At 38.5% G+C, this 22,409-nt stretch overlaps 1 protein-coding gene across 3 annotated transcripts in view; it reads right to left on the bottom strand.

Moving 5' to 3' along the window:
* Positions 1 to 1,942: 1,942 nt before the first annotated feature.
* The window catches only part of KAT6B (lysine acetyltransferase 6B), a 101,285-nt gene continuing 80,818 nt past the window's right edge, over positions 1,943 to 22,409 (bottom strand). For 2 of the 3 annotated variants that reach the window (XM_054276969.1, XM_054276968.1), the window contains exons 13-17: positions 11,986 to 12,217; positions 10,097 to 10,256; positions 9,229 to 9,495; positions 7,730 to 8,030; positions 1,943 to 6,058 (exon numbers count right to left, since the gene is read on the bottom strand). In XM_054276969.1, the coding sequence (XP_054132944.1) occupies positions 3,573 to 6,058; positions 7,730 to 8,030; positions 9,229 to 9,495; positions 10,097 to 10,256; positions 11,986 to 12,217 (3,446 nt within the window). In that variant the 3' untranslated portion in view covers positions 1,943 to 3,572. The remainder of the gene's footprint in view (positions 6,059 to 7,729; positions 8,031 to 9,228; positions 9,496 to 10,096; positions 10,257 to 11,985; positions 12,218 to 22,409) is intronic. The other variant, XM_054276970.1, reaches the window with a different exon arrangement.

The raw sequence follows: 22,409 nt of genomic DNA, 5'->3' as shown, positions 1-22,409 counted from the left end.
CCTGTCTTTGCTAAGGGCTGAGTGCAGCTTCCAGGAGAACTGACATTTGGCAGCTTCCACATGAACTATGTCCTGCTCCAAAGACAAGGATCTTTCCTAGAACCAGGTCTTGCCTGAAGGACTCTGCTGGCACAGCTGTGCCAATTAAACACTTCTGAAGTAAACACACTTTTCATTTACTTCCCAGCTTTTTTTTTTTTTTGCCTACTGTTCTCTCAGAATTAATGAGAGTAAACCAGAAGAGCAGAACTTCTGAAACACATGACTTACACAAAGTGAGGCAGCTCTTGCAAGCTGCTGATTCACAAGTGTCAGCAGCACCAACTCCGCTCCAAGCCAGCTCTGCAGGAAACACACACTGAACAAGGCAAGTTGATTTCCTTCTTGCGAGCCACCAGTGGCTTGGAGCATTCTGTGAGAGTGCATGGCCAAAGAGCCTCTTGCCTTTCACAAGAATCAACTGTGGCAATTCTGTGAAGAATTTTTTGAAGACAGTAAAAGCAAGAGCTCATTCCCCTGTGGGACAGTGCTAGAGGACACAGTCAAAACTGACACTGCAAGGTGCATACAAGATAGAGAACAAGTACATCTGTCAAGGAAAAAACAACCCTCTTATTTATCAGAAATTTTAGTGCCATAATGCAATTCACAGCTAAACAGGTGTTATGGGGGAAGATGTAGGATAGTTCCTTGTCCTCCTAAAAGGAATTAAATTCTGAAATAACAAGATTATAATGGAAACTTGCCTGCTGTGCACACACTATGCATCATTTCCCAACCAACTCTTAACCCATGTATTGTAAATACAGAATTTTAGCAATATGCTGGAGTCAGGATGCTGTTTCAGGTTAGCAAATATCTGAAATGTTAAGAAGGTTTGATTTGCTTGTATGTTACTGGCTTCAAAACTTGAAACTGAACAGCAGCAGATAAAGACCCAGATGCCTTTTTCACTCACTGTAAAAACACGCAAATGAAAAATCACAAGACATAAAGCTAGACACACCTGAAGGCTGCACACAACTGCATCAAGTTCCACTTTTCTTAAGCATAAAGAGGTGAGTTACTTTGTAAAGATGAAAACAAAGTTTAAGTACTATGAATACTCTCTGCCTTCAATCAACAAATTTAACAATGTAAGGGCATGAACCAAGATCCTTCTTTTATGGTGCTCTCCTTATCAGGTGTTCTGAACTCCTAAAACTCAAGTTATTCCAGATCACCATTTGATCAACAATTTTAGCTCTCATTCAGATTCACTATTTTAGACTGCTGCTCCATTGTATTAAAACTACAACAGGTCATGCACATTAATCTGTACTATCAATTTCTTCATTTGGCACCACCACACAGTAATGGTTTTATTTAAAGAAATACACATTTCTTTGACTTTAAGATATATGAAATATTACCTTTAAATCTACTTTATATACTGGAATGGGGACAGTTTCAGTCAAGATGGCCACTCCTTTTACCTTAACTAGTAACCTTACTGCAGTGAGAGTGGCAACATTCACATTAGAAGCATTCTGAACAATTATTACAGGGACTTGTTCTCATATAGGTTCACACATCCCTCATTTGAATTTGTCCACTCAGGAGATCACATAGAGACAGCCTTCTTGTCTTTAACAGACCTTCTGTTGCTACATGAGAAACGCTCATCTGTGTGTATGTTTGTGTGTGCCCACATACATGCATATACACAGAACCCATACATTTAATGCAGAATTTGCATCATCTTGTCACCCAGCAACAATGACAATGCAAGAGATTACAATTCTATCATTAAAATACAGTTCAAACACCATGTCTGTTACTATCATATATCCTTTTATATAGATATATATATTCACATCTTCTGTAGGAAAGAAGTTTCATACATTAAATATTGACAACCTTGTAAGGTATTAAATACATATTTATTCAATATTTTATTAAGATTATTAAAAAAAATAATCTTAGGTATTCTTTATTTTCAGGGGGTATGCAATTATGATGAGTAACCTACACTTAAGCTCTAAACAGCCTAATCCAAACCCCACCGACTGTAATGGGCTTTAGATCAAGCACATGAGAGCACTGTAACAAACACTGTTTCAGGAGGTAATTCCCATGCAACATCAAACTATGACAAGACACAAGAGGCTAAAAATGGCTCATCATAATTTATTTTATGTTAAAATGTACAGCTTGGGGGGGGGGGGGGTGTAGTTTTTTGCAGTTTTTATTTTTGTTGCTTGGGTGGGTCTTTTGTGGGTATTTTTTTAAGTGACTGACTAAAAAGATAACAGATAAATACAAGAGTGTCACTGGGTCCTATTTTTACATGTATCAAGCCTCTTCTCTTCGGCCCTTACAGTCACTCTGTACAGGTACAAAGGCTACAAAAAAGGAAGCAATATAAACAGACACAAATAACTTTTGCCTTTTTACATGCGATCTGTAAGCTTAGTTTGAGCTATTCACACGCTACTGCTCTATTTTTTCCCTTAAAAAATAACTCCAATATTTTATAAAGATAGAAAAATCTACAGATGGAATGAAAATGTAAAGTTAGAGGCATTTCCATAAAATAGCAACTTTACACCAAATTCACTACTTTTTTTTTAAATCCTGCCAAGTATTTGGACATATACGAAAATGTTTCAAAACTTGACAAATAAACACTGAGATGTTTCAATCAACAAAAAACCGTAAGTTTTTATAAAACAGAAAGCTGCCTTTTTTCCTACCCAGCCCCAAAGAAACTGGTCACAAAAATGGAAAAGAGTCTCAACTTTACACTAAACATACAGCAATAAAACCCTTTGAACTAACCAAAATGTGAATAGCTTTTGCAGCTTTTTTTAATTATTTTTACAAGTTTTATAATTAACAAAAATATAGTTCTGGTTTTTTTACCCCTCAAACTAGGGTAACCTAATCAAGGCAAAAAAATTAAGAAATGGCTTACTGTTAAGCACAACACTTGTACAGTACTACAAAATGCACTGTCACTAACAAAGACATTAGCGGCATGCAGAAGTGTCACCTTCAGAAACAAAATAATACAATAAAAGAACTGCTAAAAGGCATTTACATGTGGGGAAAGGAGAGAGAAAAAGCTCATGATCCAGTACTGTCTGATAGTTTTGGAGTCTATTTATCCACATTTTTAATGGGAGCAGGCACATAAAATGGCTCTGAACCATCAGCTGCTGTGTAATTGCAGTTCATAGAAAGAGTTCTTCCTTTCCAGAGAACTTCAAGCTCAGTGAAATAAACAAAAAATGGAAAACCACCTAATTCCCCCCAAAGAGAAGTTAAATCTCACAATGTTAAAAGAATAAACAAAAAACCCCAAAACAGAACAAAACAAAACCAAAGAAAAAAAAAACACAAAAAAAACCCCAACAAAGCATGAAATAAAGAAAAACTTGTATAAGGCTTTCTGCTGCATACAGCTTTTAAATGGTGCCAACAAATGTTTTTGCATTCACACCAATTGCTGGTTTTGAAATCGTACTCTCCAAAGGTATTTGTGCAGATCAATGCCATACGCCAGTTGGGTAGCGTGTCTCTGCCAGGGCCTACCTCCTCATGTAGGAGCCATTGAGAGACTGCTTGGACATGCCTGTGTTCATGTAGCCGTGGTGGCCCGGGGGAGTGTACATCATGTTACTGTGGGGGGCTGTCTGCATTGGCTGCTGTGCATATGGCTGAGTTCCCATCATTCCCATCTGCATCTGCATAGGGTACTGAGGGGTTTGATTCATATACCCATGATTACTGTGATACCCACTATTCATCATTGGCTGGGACATACTGTAACCATTCATGGCGTTAAGGGTGTTCATGTTCATGTTCACTGAATTGACATTATAAGCAGGGGCTGGCATCAAATTTACGCTCATGTTCATGCCACGCTGCATCGTTAAGGTCCGTGCGGGCCCTTGCATGGCCACGGTCTGTGATGCTCGCCCATAAATCTGGGGCTGATGGGCTGCAGCAGCAGGTGGCAGAGGTGTGGATTTGGTTCTTACAGAGACATGACCTTTGCTGGCCATCTGAGTCTGCAGTCTTTGGGTGTGGGATATTCCAATATTCGATGAAGTCATATTACGCTGCAAAAGGGGAGGTGGCAAATTCATGGGAGGAGGAGTAAGGTTGGGGGGAGGGGTCATGGTAGCCTGTGCTTGGGGTCCTCCAGGAACAGCGTGTGGAGACTGAGAAAGCTGAACAAGCCCCGTGTTACTTAAGGGGGCAGACAAAGAGGCACTGTTTGCATAGGAAGTTACAGCAGCTGAATGGCTGTAAGGCAAAGAATGATCCATAAGCGTGTTAGTTAACTGTTGCAGTTTAGCAAGGCTGAAGGTGGCAGATGGCTGTGAGTAATGCCCTGCTCCAAATTCACTCTGCCCCATTCTTTCATATAATCCAATGTTGGCATTGCTAGTCTCAGGGATTTCAGTCAACTGCATAGGTGGGGTGAAATTAGCAGCCATGCTGCACTGGGATAACTGTTGGTTGCTGCTTGGAGGCCTTTCAACAACACAACCTTGGGGAGATTTTACATTACAAGTGGGAGGAGAATTGATGTTTGCTTGTTGCATCATACTGCAGCTTCCATTAATGTTAGATATCTGCTGGGTCACTGCGCAGCTACTCTGTGTTAGGTTACTAGATGTAAGGCTGGTGTACGAGCAACTGTTTTGAGAAGAGTTGTTTCCACAGATACTGCTACCCATCGTAGAATCGTAACTGCTTGGGTTTTCATAGTTTTCTGTTGTGCTCTCAATACTTCCTAAGTCACTGAACCCACTATCCACAACTTGCTGTGAATGATCAGAAACTGAGGGAACATCCATCATTGGGCTGGTCTCCATGTTCTGCAGAGATGGCACAGAAATGGCACTTTGATCTGGGCTGATCTGAGCATAGCTGTTCTCTAAAGGAGCAACATTTGGACTATTAACAGAACGAACTGACTGGCTGGGATGAGAGTGCACAGATGAAACTGGGCTGCTGTGGTCAGACTGCTGACAGTCATCCAGTGTGGTCATCTGGGGACTTTGGTCATTGTGGGCATAGTTCTGCAAACTTCTACAGGCCTCTTGAGTCTCTGCACAGTCCTGAAATGTATCTTCATGTTCACTTGTCTCCTGGGTTAGGGACTGTACTGCCTGGACGGTCTCTGAGTCAATCTCCATGGTCTCAGTACTTTCTCCCTTGAAATCGGAATGTAGTTCTTCACCAGCTTTTTGGTCCTGGTTGTTGTCTGCATGATCATCATCAGATTCAGGCACTGGGTCTGAATCTGTAGCAAGTTCTTTCTGGTCACTTGCACACTCATCAGCTGCAAGGTCAACACCACAATCCATTAACTCCTCCTGATTTGAATTACCAGTTTGAACATTTACGTCTAAAAAAGATTGCTGAGTTTCCAGCATTTCTTTGAAAGCTTCACCAGGCAATTCCTCTTTCTCCACTTCTGTTGAACCCATGTGACTATCATCTTCATCATCTGCATCATGATCTTCATTGTGAGAAGGTTCTTCATCCTCCTCCTCTTCTTCCTCCTGATCCTCCAAATGCACAGACTCCTCTTTCTGCACAAAAACTTCTTCTGCTTTGTCTTTTTCTTGATCTTTAGAATTGCTTCCATCTTCCTCTATGCTTCTTTCTTCTTCCCCAGCTTTCATAGTATCATTTTCTTGTTTTTCAAAGGGTTCACTGGGTGGGTGCAGAGGTTCAGGTTCTACTTCTTTCGCCTCATCATCTGGTGGTGGCAGTGCTTCAGCAGGTTCTTTAATAGCTTCCTCTGTAACAGCAGGAACTGAACAGGGCTTGTCTTCAGCTACTTCCTTTTGTTCTTCCACCTGCACCTGATAGTCAGGCTCCATGGGAGTCTCAGGTGGAGTGTACAAATTAAGCTTAAAGCCAGGTTTTCTTTCTTTGCTTTGCCTCCATTTAGATGGACCACGTTTAACTCCTTTGGGCCAACCCTGCTTACTCTTTAAAGGTTCAAGATTGTCTTTAGTGCTTTCTTCCAACACAGCTACATCCTCTGTATTATCTTTGGGAGGTAATAGAGACAAAAAAAAAAAGTCTTAGCTTGCAGACTAATCAATATTTTCCAATATAAACCTGAAAATAATTTATAAACTCAAATGTATTAAGAAAATAGGAAACAAGAGTTATAAACAGGTCTCAAAGCACAGTAGGACAGTGTAGTATCTGCAGCTCAAACACACTACACAGATATGTTATGGCTTGGTGGCCTTTTAACAGACACTATCAGAACCACCATTTATACATGAGAAAAATCCCAGAGATTTAAATGACAAGACATGTAAACTAAAGCAAATACTGTCCAAATATTTGATTTTCCACCTTTGGTTTCAGAATAGAAGTATGTCTTCACTTTATATAGACATTGATCTAACACACATTTATCTTTTTTGACAGTAATGACATGAAAGTCTTGAGTTTCCTCTTTGACCATTCTGAAGGACAAACCATAAAAAATATATAATCATCCTTTAATACCAATACTGAAAAAAGGTGGTTCAATCTAGTACTTTCTCATGGGCAACATCTCATGACATGGTTCACAAGAGATGATAGAATGCAAAAGAATTACAATTACACACAGAGTGCATCAGAATACTAAACTAATCCATTGACTAAAAAAAAAAAAAAAAAGAATCCAAACACATTCACCTCTTTCCTTTCTTCCCAGATACCACTTACACATACTTCAGAAAAAAGGAAAATTATCAAGACATAAGATATTGCACTTGGGATTGCAACAGCTTCAGTGATACTTCTATATTGTGATGATGTGGTCCATAGGCAAATAAAAAAAACCAGTCTACTTAAAACTGTGCAAACCTGACCACTGGGACAGAGCTGGAACTTGTCACTATTAGTTTAAGCAGTTTCTCTTGAGAAGCTGGAAAAAGTGGTAATATTCTAATGTACCACATCACACAAGAGCTGTTTGAAATAGAAACCAGCCCATGATCCCTAACTGAGGATCGCAAGGATGGAACTTCCCATGCAATTACACAAATACTGAAGTAGTAGCTACTGGTGCCTTAGAGAAAATACACAGACCTGAGATTCTAATCATTCATTCTGGAATTAAAACTTATAAGCATAATTTGAGGGCCAGGAGGTCAAGGGAAGAGTGTACATTCAGAATAGCTCATTAGTAGTTTCACTATCCATCCATTAACTTTTCTGACAGGAAATATCCTTGAAATCAAACTAGAAAAGCAGCTTTGAAAGGACACAGTTAAATTTGTCTCTTTCATGGGGAAATAAAACAGGACCTGGTGCTGAGGATATAGTAAGCCACAGAAGCACCAAACATTTCACTGAATTACCAACAATATTGAATAGAAAGATATTTGTGTAAATCAAATGTTACTTTTTGCTTGTATCCTGCACCACTGACACAAAAACTATACTGGACAATATTCCAGTGATACCCTTTGCACTGCTGAATATGAAATGTACTGCTGTAGGGACATAGAAGTTGTTTTTGACAATATGACAAGAACTTCAATGCCTCAGACTGAATAAGATTTGTTTCCTGAACACAAAGAGCAAATTATTATAATAATAACAGCTAAATACATCTCATTAAAAATTTCCAGATGCATGACAAAAATAAACACTTCTTTTGAAGGCAACCCAACAAAATTATTTTTATGAAGATGTGAGAACATTTTAGGTTTACCTGTACAATTTTCATCGCGCCTGTAACAATGAATATCTTTCTCCTCTTTGTTCTGCTCTTCTTCTTCCTGTTTCTGCTGCCCAGGTTGATACTCCAAAGCTTTTCTAATCACAGGCTTCAAGTCATCATCTTCTCCATCCATCTCACAGGTGGGTTCCAGCTGTGGCATGGGACGTTCTTCATCTGAGTTATCAAATGGCTCATTCAGCACCTCGGTTGTTTCAGAAATTGTCTCTGTTGTAACACTGCTGTTTATCCTCCTGCGCTTACGGCCCCTTTTCTTTTTCAGTATGAAAGGTCTCTGAAAAATAATTCCACAAATCAAACTCTTCCTACATTCCTGTTCATTAACTGATTCTGGACATGAATTTTTGTAGAGCAAGTTTATAATAATCCATTTACTCATTGAAAAAAACACCTTACGTGGCATCAAATTCAAATGTAGACAGAATCTAAAAGTAAAATGTCTAAACAGTTAAAAGAGGTATGTATACAAACCTTTCCATAAGTAAAAATGAAGACTAGAATTTTCTTTATATTGTAGTATCTTTTACCTTCTTCTGTCAAATAATATTCACAGCATTGTTACATAAATTGCACTCACACATTTTTCCTCTGTAGATTTATAATTCCACAACAACCTTCACAAGTACCAAAGCTTTTTCTTCTACCTTTTGGGTTTCTGCTATTTTTAGAAATAAGAATGTACACAGAGAAACAGATAACATCGAAGAAGTGCACCTCAAGCATCCTACAGTTGGCTGCTATAAAAAAAAAACCTGTTCAAGATTTTGTTTTCCTATTATTATACATACTCAGAGATTTATGGTTACTTAATGTAAGCTCACAAAGTATAACCAAAGGGACAATCCAACTTCCTAATTCTCAGCAGAGACACCTAAATATAAAGGCTAAGGTGAGTCCTTTAAAATTTTGGGTTTCTTAAGTTTACTAATTTAAGCAACTCAAAGAGTTGATATTTTTAAGGAAATTAAAAAATTATTGCAAACATGGCAGTAACCAGAATTTAATGTTTAAATGAGAAGAATATGGGTAAAAAACCCCCGATCTGTTTTAACAACATTTCTTTCAAAAAACAGTATTCCCCTTTTAGGAGCTTCTATATTAAAAAAAAAAATATAAAAAGACACACCACACAAGCTTGGACTCCATCTTAATACAAAAAAAAGAAAGAACCATTAAGATATCGAACCAATACCAATGCCAAACACCAGAGGGCAATCTCTAGTTTAAAAATTAACAGAAAATTCTGAATTTTTATGTCACTAGTATTTTATAGTTCTGTGAAAAATTCAAAAGATAAAAACTGGATGGAGTGCAGAAAAGAGAAGAAAGGAGTAGTTAAGTGTTCAAATAACACATAAAGGATTAAAACAGTCTAATAAATGTTTGCAAAAAACCAGGTTGTTACGTGGATGGTAAGGATGTGATTGAAATCAGAGACAAATGGCTTTGAATGAAGCTCTAAGGTAACACACCTTTCTCTTCATGGCCAGGGACTGGGGCTTGGTCAGCCGGGGAGGCGAACTCTGCTGATTCTCATCCCCGCCATCCTCCTCACTGCTCTCCTTAGATTGTTCTGTGCACTGCCCTCGCTCCCCCACCACGGCCACACTTTCTGGAGATCGCAAATATTTATTTTTAGATTGTACTTTTGCAGGTGATTGCCTACTATTAGTTCTTGTGGAGAATATTTCTTGCTCTTCCTTTTCCCAGCAGCTAGCTTGTTCCATAAGACGCTCAGCCTGAAGGGTTGAGGTTAAAATAACAGGTCACTGAAACAGCATTTACTTAGCCATATCCTTTACATGCAGCTAAATAGTTAAAATAAGTCAACCCTGATTAGCACTGCTGGCTAACCTAACAACAACATTTCAGCTGAATCATCTAGTTGCTCCTTTACAACAGTTAACAGATAACAAACCAAAGAAGATTGCATTTCATGGGATATTTAGCACTATTAATGATGCAGCGAATTGATTTAAGTCCTTTAGCACTACATTACATGCCCACTGACTGGATCACTTTGAGCAAGTTGAGAACACAAAGAATCGATTGAAAGTGCAGCCCCTGAGCTCTGCACCAAATTTGATCTGATTACATGCTCTTTGACTACCTCAAGAGTGATAAATACAGCTCCATGACAAGTGATTCACATTTTTAGTTTTCATATGCATCCCCCCAAAGTTACCATGTGTTGCTGCGCAGCTTCCAAAAATTCTGCATTGCAATAGCAATATGTAGTGGTCAAAGCTAAATCTGCTATATTTAAGACAGTCTAATGTTGAATATTCAGAGTGATGAAAGCCAAAGGAACAGAAATTCAGAAGATATCTCTGATATTACCTCCTTTTCTGCTTCCCTCTCTTCTTCAGAAACTGCAGCATTAGGAACTAACAAAGGAGTCCATCTCAAGCTTTCGGGATCTACTTCATTGATACGTGGATTCGCTTTCAGTTTCTCCATATGACTTGAAATCAGCTTTTCCCTTCTAATAATTACAAATCTACAATCAAATAAACAGTAATTTAATTTAGAAAAGGATCACCTGGAACAGCCTTTCTATAGTTGACATCCTTTTGCAAAACAACCTGTGAAAAAATACAGGTTAATGAAAGGATCCATCAAACTAAAAACACCGGCTTACACACAGTGGTAACATTCTTACACTACTGACTGTTTACTGAGAGGAAGCGAAGGAACAAAAGTTTATGAAGTCAAAGTTCAATATTAGCCATCACTAGGGCAACAGAGAGCAAAGAAAAGGTTTTATAGTTGACTACCCTAAACCTAATTCAAGAGGTCTAGTGTTGGCACGTCAATCACTGCCAGAACAATTTCTAATTTTAATATTACATACAAATATACATAGAAAACTCTGCGGATCATCAAGTCAGGAGTGAGAAAGTCAACGTTACAGCTGAAGACATAAGTTAAGGGGACATGAAAGCAAGTCAGAAGCACAGGTTTTCTAACGAAGCATACAAATATACTTTAGTTCTGTGCTAATGAAGTACAACATGACCTTCCAATTACTATGAAGTGGCATATCAAAAGTAGGTAAAGACTAATAAAATAGCACAGTATGCTAATATATATATATATATGTACGTAACCCACCAAAGTCCCCTGTTACAAAGAACTACACAATTCTAAACAACAAGGATTAGCAAGCATTTCAAGTGCTTTAAAAATCAGGTTGGTGAAGTAACAACACTCTCTCAGTGAAAAATAAAGTTTAAAAAAAGAAATCAGATCCAGAACCCTTTTCCAGAATATGAAAAAACTTCTACTTCACGACATGTACAAAAAACTTCCCTTGAAATAGATTTGTCCTCAGGTTGTCCATAACTAAGTATTCCAGAAGAGGTTTAAGGCAATGCCAGCACTCCTCTTACTACTCTCACACACCATCTTGTAAACCAATCTCCTTTTTGAAGACTTGCATTCTTACTGGTTCAAAAATTACTAGTTTTGAATACTAGTGCTGGGACACAAAAATTACTGAGGCTGAACTTTTTCTGATTTTAATTTTATTGTTTTGGCAGGCCAGTGTTTGTAAGGCAGCTTTGCTTAATTATAAAGTTTCTATGATGGGAATATCCAGTAAGAATTAAAATCATCTTCAGAAACAGAATTACCATTGGAAGCCATTTAAGACATTTTATGGAAAGAACAAGACCAAACAAGAACAACCCAGAAAGTTCTAAAATACCCATCAAGAGCATGAAGAAAAGAATTCACTAAAAAGGAACTCACCTTCTCAGTGCACATTGATCATAACAATAAACAGAAACTTGTATTACCAGTACCTTGAAAAGGAGCACTTCCTGTAGAGTTGATCTGATCAGCAATGATTGAAAGAGGAGGTGTGGAAAGACAGACTGCCACCCACAAACACCATTTTTTCTCTTACTGGTATTCAAGCAAAATATTTGCACAGCAAGAGCTGGGAACACTTAGGGAAGATGATACTGAATGAAACAAAACTCTTAACTGAAAGTGTTTTGAGCTGGCCACATACTTCTAGTAGCCATTAACATGAAGGAGCATCCAAAGAATCCCCAGGAAGAAAAGCTCTGTATGTAAAACCCATCCGCACTGACTTCTACAGTAAGATGGTTATCACTCATTTTAAAGTCAAACTTTCACACAGACATTTTCCACACCAACTGTTTTGTAAATAGAGAATGTTTTGTCTCAGTTTTTAGAATTTTTTTGCAAGATTCACTGACCTATCTTCTCTTTTATCTATCATGCTATGTTGCTGCAGAGTTGTGGCAATATCGTGTGGACACATTCCAGTAGCTCGGCTCATCCCTTTGATGCTGATTTGTTTTTCATGGTGACAGTTCAGGTATTCCAATATGACACTTTTCCAATAAGCCAAGTAGGAGAGACGACCCAGATCAGACAATGGCTTTTCAGGGGATCCTGCTTGACCCTCTCTTCTAGAAAGTAAATAACCTAGAATAAAAAGAAACAGGATACCTTATGGAGATAACAAAAGCAAGGAATTTTAATTAGCCCATAAGAAAGTAGGAATTAATACAAAAGATCATCAGCATGACTGATTGAACTGCTTGAATGTCTTGCAATTAAATAAATGCTCTCTATAAAAGAGATGAGTTTTCATCATTAAAGTGACATAGGAAAGATCAAATTCTTGTGAGTGACTCAGATCTTATGTTATGAGAATCAAACATTAACCAAAGCCCCCTTTCTAGTAGTAAGGCAAGCATGAGAAGACAAAGCCAACATGTTTTGGAACAGGTCTCATCATATAAGTTCTCCCTCAGAACTACAACTCTGGTCTTTTGAGAAACATTTACATTAGTGTTACAGAAACAGTGTTACTGTTAAACAAATTACTGAAGCCAAGAAGTTGCAGAAGAATCTCAAGAGAAAGTATCATGGGTAATATCAGTAAAGTCATTTCTCTTCAAGAAGCCCCAAGTGACACAAGTTTTTGATTAAACAGTGAGAAGTTGTATTTTGGAGGCAACATAATTCACAAGATAAATTACTCAGAGAATTAGTTAAGAGAAATAATTAAAAAATAATCTCCCTTAATTCACTTTTTAAGAACATTCACATAATTCCTGCTTGCCGTCTTCAAGACGGTAACTGATCCACTACTACACAACATACCACCTCCATTTTATAGTCTATTGTAAGTACTTTTTAACCCTCCAGCTCTAAAAGCATTTTACAATTTAGAGTAGAATACACCTGCTTGGAGATACCAGAAAATGCCACCTGTAAAATCAATTCAGTATAGAGAAAAAAATACCATCATTAATAACAGGTATCCTTTCATAGTAATTCATCCCTCTGTAATACATATTCTGCATTGTGCCTTTCCAAAAACTGCCAACACACAGGCCTTAAACAACCAGGTATACAAAAAGCTTCCTCCACCATAAGCACAGGTATTATGTTTATGGAATTACATTACTTAAAGTCATTTGGAATCCACCAAAATATACAGCTCTTGTGCCTTCCAATATTCTTAAAACACTTTTTTCCCCTCAAATTTTTCAAAGACTGATGTAAAATATATCTAGAACAGTCATGTCATGTTCATTAAACAAATCCTACTAACCTCTTCACAAAGTTTCTCCCAATCCAATCAGCTATACATCAAAAACATATTATTAACAGGTTGCATATGATATCCAGGTTGAAGAGAAGCAGTGGCTGCTTCCTTATTTTGCTGTATGGTCTACCATACACAAACCACACACAGACGTATTTTCCTTAGATAAAACCACACAATACACATACAAATATTTTTCTATTTACTCTGCCTGAAACATTGATCGTCCCTTTCTTGATCCACAACAGAATTTAGAAAAAAACATACACAGATATACATCATAGTCTAATCTCCAGTTTGCCTAAATAAATTTACATAGAAAAGTAGACATCCTACTACATATCTCAAGTGATCACAACACAGATACTGAAGTAAGTAGTGTGCCTTTCATATCTATTAGCATGATTTGTGATAAGATGCCAGAGCTTCAGGAATACCATCCCACATCTGCCTACCCCTACAAAGCTACACGAAGCCTGCCTGCATCTGGATGGTACCACGGAAACTCAGCAAGTAAATTTATTTTGTTTTACAGAAGAAACACTACAATAAAAATGAAGGTATTTCAGCATTTAAAGTTGCATCATATCGAACATTTTTATAGCAAAGCAGTGCACCAAATGCGATTTACAGCCTTTGATTTCTGTCACACAAACCTCCCCAGAATCACTGAGGTTTCATCTTACCCAAGATTTGAAACAATTAGAAGAAATGCAATCTGAGGCAGGGAAAGTTCATATACATACATAAATTTTATGCCTTCAACACCAATTAAGGAGATAATTAGGCATTAAAACATACATTTAAACAAACTGACTTGTAATTATCCAGTAATTTCAATCTACAGGATTCCTAGTAACATCCCTGAAATAGCTACAGGATCCACAACACACTTATGTGAAACAGTAACTTTAATGTATGTGTGCCAGTCTCCAGAAACTTTCAGTTAGTTAACTACTGATTTTTTTTTGATACTTGATTCTGTATTTTCAAACAAGTTAAATAGCACGAGATGAGAGGCCTAGGCTTGATAGCAGGACAGTGGCCAACAGAGAAAACCAAGGGACAATCTGAAACTGGCAACCACCACCTGAAACACAGGCAAACAGAATTAGTCCGGCTTCATCCAAACAATTGGAACCAACCAGGCAGTTTAATGTCCATACTTTTTGGCATTTTTAAAGAGCTTGGTAAGATTTATTAAGTATCACTCCCTTCTGCAAGCAGTGCAGAGTCCATCTTCCTCCTCCATTCACTGCATTTATTTGTGTGTTCACTAGGAGCAATTTATTGTCATGTCTGCTGTGAGGTAAACAGACTTACATCTCATCAGCTCTCTCCTGAAAATCTTCTAAAAATCAGGATCAGACCAGCCCCCTTTCACTCCTATGGCATGAAAGCAGTTTCATGCACACTTCAAGTTACAGAATGCCGAGAGCAGCTATTTCATTAAGTCTCATACCTCCAAATGCCCATGACACATCCTTCTTTCCCTACCACACACACTTCTAAACATCACTACCTCAGCTTCATAATATTAAGCAAAAATCACAACATAGTTTTAAATTTAGCTTGAGACAGCTGAATTGAATTTTTTAACCTATTGAAGGAACACATTGGTTCTTTTGCTTTTAATATGGTGGCAAATGCAGGCTAGCTTTCAAAGGTGTAAGACAACACAGATACAGACTGCACAGAGGCCAGTGAAATACAAAGCAGCAGCAAACAAAGACATTAAACAACTGGTACACTGGGAAAGACCAAATGAACAAACTAAAACTGACAGAACAAAGTCAAATGAAGTTTGAATATTTTTTTAAAGACACTCCTGCAATCTGAGTGCTCTCAATACATGTTTTATGTTCTATAGCAATGAACAAATCAATACTTCATTTTGCAGAATAGTTAAGGCTGAAAGGGACCACTGGAGGTCATCTTGGCCAACCTCCCTGCTCAAGCACGGTCCTCCTAAAGCATGTTACTCAGGATTGTGTCCTGACAGCTTCGGAGCATATCCAGGACAGCAGACTCCACCACCTCTCCAGGCAACCTGTTCCAGTGCTCAGCTCCCCTCAAACCCACAATCTCTCATGAATAGTCAAAGAACAGACACCTAGACTGAAATGTTCCATTTCCATGAGTGCAATTAATACTGACCATAATAATTATAAAGCCATTAGGCTTCCAGTGAGCTAAGGAATTAATCCTGAAGCAAGCAAACCAAAAAACCCAACTTATGAACTGGTTGTAGGTGTTTGAATTACACTTGTTTGTGTTCACACAAGACTGCATGGTCACACTGTTGCTCAGTGACACACAGCAACAGCCAAGCCATGTTATGCATATTGCACAGGGTTGAATGAAGACTTGGCTTCCCATTCACCTGAGAAGCTAGGGAACTCAGCTAACATGAAAGCTTGAATGAGCATTTTTGATGCAATTATATTTATTATTTCTACTTTAAAACCACCTAGAACATGCTGTATTTTAGTCCTAGGAATGCCATATTTTATTATTAAATACCAAGATTACTTTGTTTAGCTTAAGAGAAAACAATAGTCAGTCAGTTAGCATCCACACTGGAAAATAAATAATCATAGCTGAGTAGCTTCTAAGAAGGTGAAATGGAGGGTTATAGTTGGCTTGTAAGTGTATCACTCATCCTTTTATGAAAGGGTAACAACATTTCTTGCCTTCTCCAATGGACAATAGAGTTGTACATTTTACTGAAAATTCCACATAGCCAGAATATAATCCATCCAGAGCATCCTGAGGCAGCTTCAACAGCTTCAATATTCTCCAGAAGATGCCACTGGCTGAAACTTTAGTACTATTTCCTGTGTTCTAATAACTGTGTGCTCCCTTAAGGGAGGATCTGACACAGCAACCTCTCCACACATAACAGTGACATATGCCATGGACACTGTGCTGATCTAACACAACTCCTCCAGTCCTTGAACTTCACTGCTTACAGACAGGCAGGTTCTTTGACAACAGTGCCACAAAGAGAGGCACTTCACTCTTGAGGGCACCACGTATGATGTTCAACTATTGTTTTGAAACATCAGTGCACTGCATTGTCTTCAAACGTACCTGAATGGAAAACAGAGCACTGAATCCCATTCTGTGCCTGCACAAGCACTTGAAATTGCAGTTCCTTTCTCCTGTGCTACTAGCAACAAATCGATGTATTTGCTTTTCACTTAGGGAGGCTAAAAACCAAAACTAACAGTCTTCAAAGTGGACCCCAAGGGTAAGGATTAATGAGTCCTGCTTTTTAGCTAGAACAGATTTTTTTTTTGTCTGCTACAAAAACTCTGGAAATAACAGTTTACACTGAAAATCTGAAAAGTATTTTATCTGAGAGCCTGTGATCAAAGAAACAGTTTTGTGTGTCTTATGTATCAATCACATCATGCATTGGAGACAAACATAGTTCTGATCTTATTTAAAAAGTGATGTTCAATATCACTTCCTAGGAAATGAATCATATCAATCTCTACAGACAAGAAAGTTACAAATAGTAAAGTACTACCAAGTAAAGGAAGTCTGTTATATTCTTGTAACTGAGACAGAGCTCACTTTACAAAAGAAACGGCAAAAAAACAGATATCTTGAAATTATGTGTCCCACTACAGTATTCCAGCCCTTATCTTGGATTAGCTTAGTTGTTCTAAAGAACAGAATTTTCTACTCAAATTTCGTAATTCAAACTTATATCTTCACTTTTCTCAAAATACCTACAGATTAGAGAGGATTTTACCTTAAAGAAAAGCTGCAACCAAAAAGTCTTTCTTTCAAAAACAGAACTACACCAACGGTAGCTTAATGCAGAAAAGGAGAGCTTTGCTTCACTGCAAAAACTCATTGCAGAGAAATGTTTACATCTCATTTCATAGCTCCACATTCACAGAATTATCAACAAACTTTACAAAAGTAGCTCTCCAATAGGAGCAACTCTTACAAGAGAAGAACCATTGAGAAAATGCAATATAGCAAAGGTCCCTAAACAAGAATAACTCCCGAGTCTTACAGGAGTAACCCTGCCAGTGGTTATTAACCTACTATTAGCCTTTGAACAAGAGAGGACTTGGTCTTAAAAGCACAAGAAGCTGTCTTGATGAAACCCTGCTGAACATAATAAAGATTTTCTTTTTGCTATCATCTTCCATGTGTCCTGGTAAAACTACATGAGCATCATCATGGCACCTTCAAAGAGAAATTTCTGTTTTTCTTTCTTGGGAATCTCTACTTCATTTATATGAAGGCAATTGAGGCTCCATCTCTTACAGTACAAAGGATCAAAATTTAAGAGAAGTATCATTGCAAAACCCTTAATTTATTGCTTATGTATTAAAATCATTCAAAATAAAGACTGCATTATCATTTTGAATAATCTTCCAATAATTTTTAAACCCAGAAAATCACACTGTGTGCTTGTAATATCTAATGATAAACAATCAGATTGAGGAATAGACCACATGAAGAAGCAAATTCAAATCTGTTAATCTGGCTTCCAACATGGAGTCTCTTTTGCCACTGTAATTTGCCTCACAGCAAAACAAAAAAGCAAACTTATATGATTCCAAACTTCCTTAAGCCTAGCCTGCATAGAAAGGCCATTTTAAGATCAGGTTTCAGCTGACAAGCAGGAGTGACATAGCTCAGAACAAGTGTCAGGTTGTCAGTCATGGAACAGCTACTGAGCTGCTACAACACCCAGCAGCCATAATAAGGGGAAGTGGCAGCAGCTCCCTTTGCCTGTCATTGGTGTGTGCTGGGATACAGCAGAGCTGCCAATGGCTGAACTCAACCAAGGACAGCACAGACACAGTGTGCCAGTCTAAAGGACAACCTTGCTCTGCAGCCATGCACTAAGGCCACTGCAATCAAATTCATCTGAACAGCTACACAGAATTGCAGGCAATGCATAACTCCATTTCATCTCTCTCCACCTGTTCAGCCATACTAACAATAGGAAAACACCACTGATCCTATAAATAGGCTGCAGGAAAGCTGCCAGCGTTAAGTACCACATTATCAAGTCCACTTCAAAATGCAGCTATGCAAGACAGTGCCTCAATGACAGCCTGCTGACAGCACTTTACTTCCAAACTTCCTGAAGCTTACTTCAAAGTTCTCCTATCATGAGGCATTGTAATGCTAACAACCAGGTTTCAGAACAGCACTCATAGGGAAATACCTGTGGACAGAATTTATACAGACCTATGTTATGTGACTTCCACCAAGGCATATGGTCTATAACCATTTATTGCACTCATTCATCTTCCTAGAGTTTTGTGAAGATGCATGTAACATTTGTGATCCTTCAGTTACTGAGGATGTTCCCAATTGCCCTGACTTCTCAAAGCCAATGGGGAGAGGTGCTGGAGTCATGTCAGCCAGTTTCCCAGGGCAAATCTCACCATTTTACTTAAGTACTCTCTAACTTGATCTTCCTCTAGCAAAGATGGCATCTCACTCTGTTGCTTATATTCTGTCACACCTGAGAACAGGTCCTGCCAAGAAAGTACAGAGTACTTCAGGTCCCTTCTGAGACCCACACCAAGTCCCTCTGTTGTCACACCATGCTTATTCCATTCATCAGCAGGGCCATGTTCTGCTTACTCTTCCTTTGGCTGTCCACATACTTCTAAGAGCTCTCCACCTTTTGGTACTTTCCACCTCCCTCAGTTTCAATTCCAACCAAGCTTTGGCTTAACATTGTTGTACATGTAAGCAATACCAGCGCCTTTTGGAGAATTTGGCTTTGCTAAAGTCAAGAACTCTCCCTGCAGCCCAGCAGGCTTACTGTCATGCCTGCTATTGTCATGAACAGTGGAATAAGTCATTTCTGCAGTCTAAGGAATCTGTCCCCAGAAATCAACATATCCTGTGCCCCTTTGCCTTCACAGCAAAAAGACACTTAGCAGGTCTTTAAACAAGATAAAATTCTGGACCTTAGTCTGATAGTTGCCCTCTTAATTTCGCTCAGGATCTGAAACCCTGCTATCTCCCACCATGACAGCCTGGGCTGCCAAATACAAAGCATTTGTCCTAGCAGGTCCTTCCAAAATCTGTGTCTAAACAGCGTCCCAAGCATCTTGCTGTCCTTGCAGAATAGTTTCAAATAGTCCTTGGGAAAAAAGGCCTTTCACTAGCAGGTATCACCCAGTTGCTTGGAAGGTTCATCCTCTTCCCTTTTTTTGATCAGGCTATGTATAACAGATGCCCAGCACAGAGTCAGGGGACAGTTGCTGCCTTGTCCCCTGACTCTGAAGCATGCTGAAGGCTTGACAGGGCTATGACCCATTCATTCCACAGCAGAGAACATGCTTCCAAGTAATTCCTTTGTGTAGAGGACAACCTCCTCTCCTTGGCTTCCCTGCCTGTTCCTGAAGAGACTGACACACATCCATTGCAGCAGCTCAGTCTTGTGAGCTACTCACTGCATCTGTGTAACCCCAGTGAGTTATAGCTCAAGGACAAAGTACTGCCTTCTTATTCCACCTTTTGCCTACAGGATGTGAGAAACTGGAATAATGGGATCTCAAACGCAACACAAGGGGGCCCCCTTCCCCTGCCCACTCCAATCACATTCTCTCTCAAAAATCCCCTTCTCCAACAAGCCCAAGACCAGGATGGCTATTTATTCCTCTAGAAGAGCTGTCCAAATTGATTTCTGATGTGCTAGTGTGGTCATTCCAACTGATGCCTGTGACACAGCACCCTCTTTACTTGTGTCAACTCCTAACACCTCTCTGACCTTCAGAACAACTGATTCTGGGCCAAATGCTCCATTAATGGTAAGGTTTGCTTGTGTTTGTCATTGATGCCATCCACCTGTTTATAACAAAGTTCAATCACCTTCTGAACTCAGGATCCATCAATATGCTCCCTCCTTCTATGCTATGCTCCAAATGCATTAGGATGGAAATTTGTTGTATTTCTCCTTAACCACTATCACACAGCTCTAAAATGCAGTATTTTATTCTATTTTCTGCTATTTAGCCTAAATATTGCTCAGTACATGGAACTAATACCAATATTTTATTGTATTTTACAGTGTACTGAGATTACAGCAAGGGTCATCACATTTGCATCTTTTCCTACTGTTACAAAAAGTGAAAAAAGCACTTAAAACAAGTTTGGATCTCTCTATGAAGTGTTAAGATATACAATTATAAGAAACTTCACCAAGAAGTCAGCATATACTCCTATTGGGAAGAACTCATCTTGGAGAGCACTTCCTATGCACTTCTATCCAAAGGTTGGGAAAGGTTTAAGATGTCTGTGCTTTTAAATTAATATTCTAGATGCATTTCTGCCCATTTTAAACATTATTTTTTATATCAAAAGTATTATATCTAGCATGAATATGCCCTATAAACAAATTAGAGCAACAATACCTGTAATTAAGAATTTGGATCATTTGGGTTATTAATGTCTTCATGTTCTTAAGCAGTCAGCAGTCAAGTCCACTGCTGTGGTCTATCTGCCAGTGAAGTCAGACCAAACCATCACCACTTGGCAAGAGCTGCTGGAGGGCAAAGAGGTAGGAACTGTGCACTAATGTCATGCAAATGGAGTCAAGTAAGAGCAGGCTTTTTGGATCACAAGAACAGATTTTAGTCGACTGATCTTTTCACAGTTTTAGACTGAATGTAGCCTTCACAGCAGAAATCTTTTAAGAACTACATACACACTAAATCTGAAAAATAAAGTAACACCACGTAGCTAAGTAACACTAACATTCTGGACTTCAGTATGATTTATAAGGATAACAACTTTTTGCCATGCACTGCTTAACTTAAACCTGTCAAGCTCAGGTTCATATTTATGTATGCACATCAGGATCACACATACCAACATTTACATACAATTCCACACGCAGCAAAGGGAACTCAACACCACTGAAGAACTCTTCTACAGAAAACATAATCAAGGTACTTATGAAAGGCTTCCAGACACACACCTGAAAGATGCCAATACACAGCTGAAAACCATGAGCAGACAGGAGTGTCACAACAAAATTCAACTACTGCTGGGAGCTGCAAACAGCTTAAAAATCTGCTTCTCAGAGACCCCTACTCCCAAATCAATGTTTTGTGGAAGCTCCTATGCAATATCTTGTGCTCAGAATCTAACCCTTACATAATCAGCACTATTCAGCTCCTATTTATATTTTGCTAATATAGGTGTCAGAAGATGGAATCAAGTACTTTTCCATTAAAGTTTGTTTTGTTTGAAACAAAACCAAGTAAAACAAATCCTTTAGTATGACAGGGAAGAACTTGTGAGCTTTCATGTAATGTTCTGTATCAAGCCAAAGATCTGAACGAACAGCAAGTACTAGCAACTGTTTTAACAATACACCAGTAGCTGAACATTTACTGCAAACCAACATTTCAAGCTATCCTAAGAGCTAACATTTTTTGTCATACAAAACATCCCATCCTCTGTTTTGATATTATATGAACAAGTTGAGAAGACAGAGGTTCAAAAGGGTAGTCAGAAATATCAAAACAGCTGAGTATTCAGACAGGACAGTTCAATACAGACAGGTCAGCTCAATGCTGCAAGTTCAGAGGTATGACCATGAGTGCAAGGCAGAAATAGGTGAGGTGAAAGTGTGAGCTTATTAAGACTTACAATTCCTAAAACTGTAATTCATGTTACTATTTTTTCCATAACTATTCTGTGTGCCTCTGAACTGTTCTTATCTATGTCAGTGGGAAGAAGGTCAAAGATAGAGGACCTTAAATAGGTGTTAGTATCCTCTTTGAAAGCACTTTTGAATCAGCTTCAAACGACCCCAATCCCAAGATCCACACAAACACTATTTAAAAAAAAAGACTAGCTGTAACTTGAGATGCTCAGATCACTGAACAACCTGCTACATTCTCTTTTCTTTGTCAGAGTAGAGGAAAGCTTTCTTCATGATGAACAGAGTAAGCCAAAGATTCTCTCATTATTGTTACAAGAAATAATGCCAGCTCTCATTCCTCTCCACATCCTCAAGTAAACCCAACACAGGAGGCCCAAAAACCTTTAGCTCCT

The sequence above is a fragment of the Melozone crissalis genome, unplaced genomic scaffold (genome assembly GCF_028551555.1).
Source record: "Melozone crissalis strain CALT ecotype California unplaced genomic scaffold, PUWL_Pcris_2 ptg000019l_1, whole genome shotgun sequence".
Lineage (NCBI taxonomy): Eukaryota > Metazoa > Chordata > Aves > Passeriformes > Passerellidae > Melozone > Melozone crissalis.
Note: the sequence above shows the minus strand (reverse complement) of the source record. Positions and strands in the feature narration are given on the sequence as shown.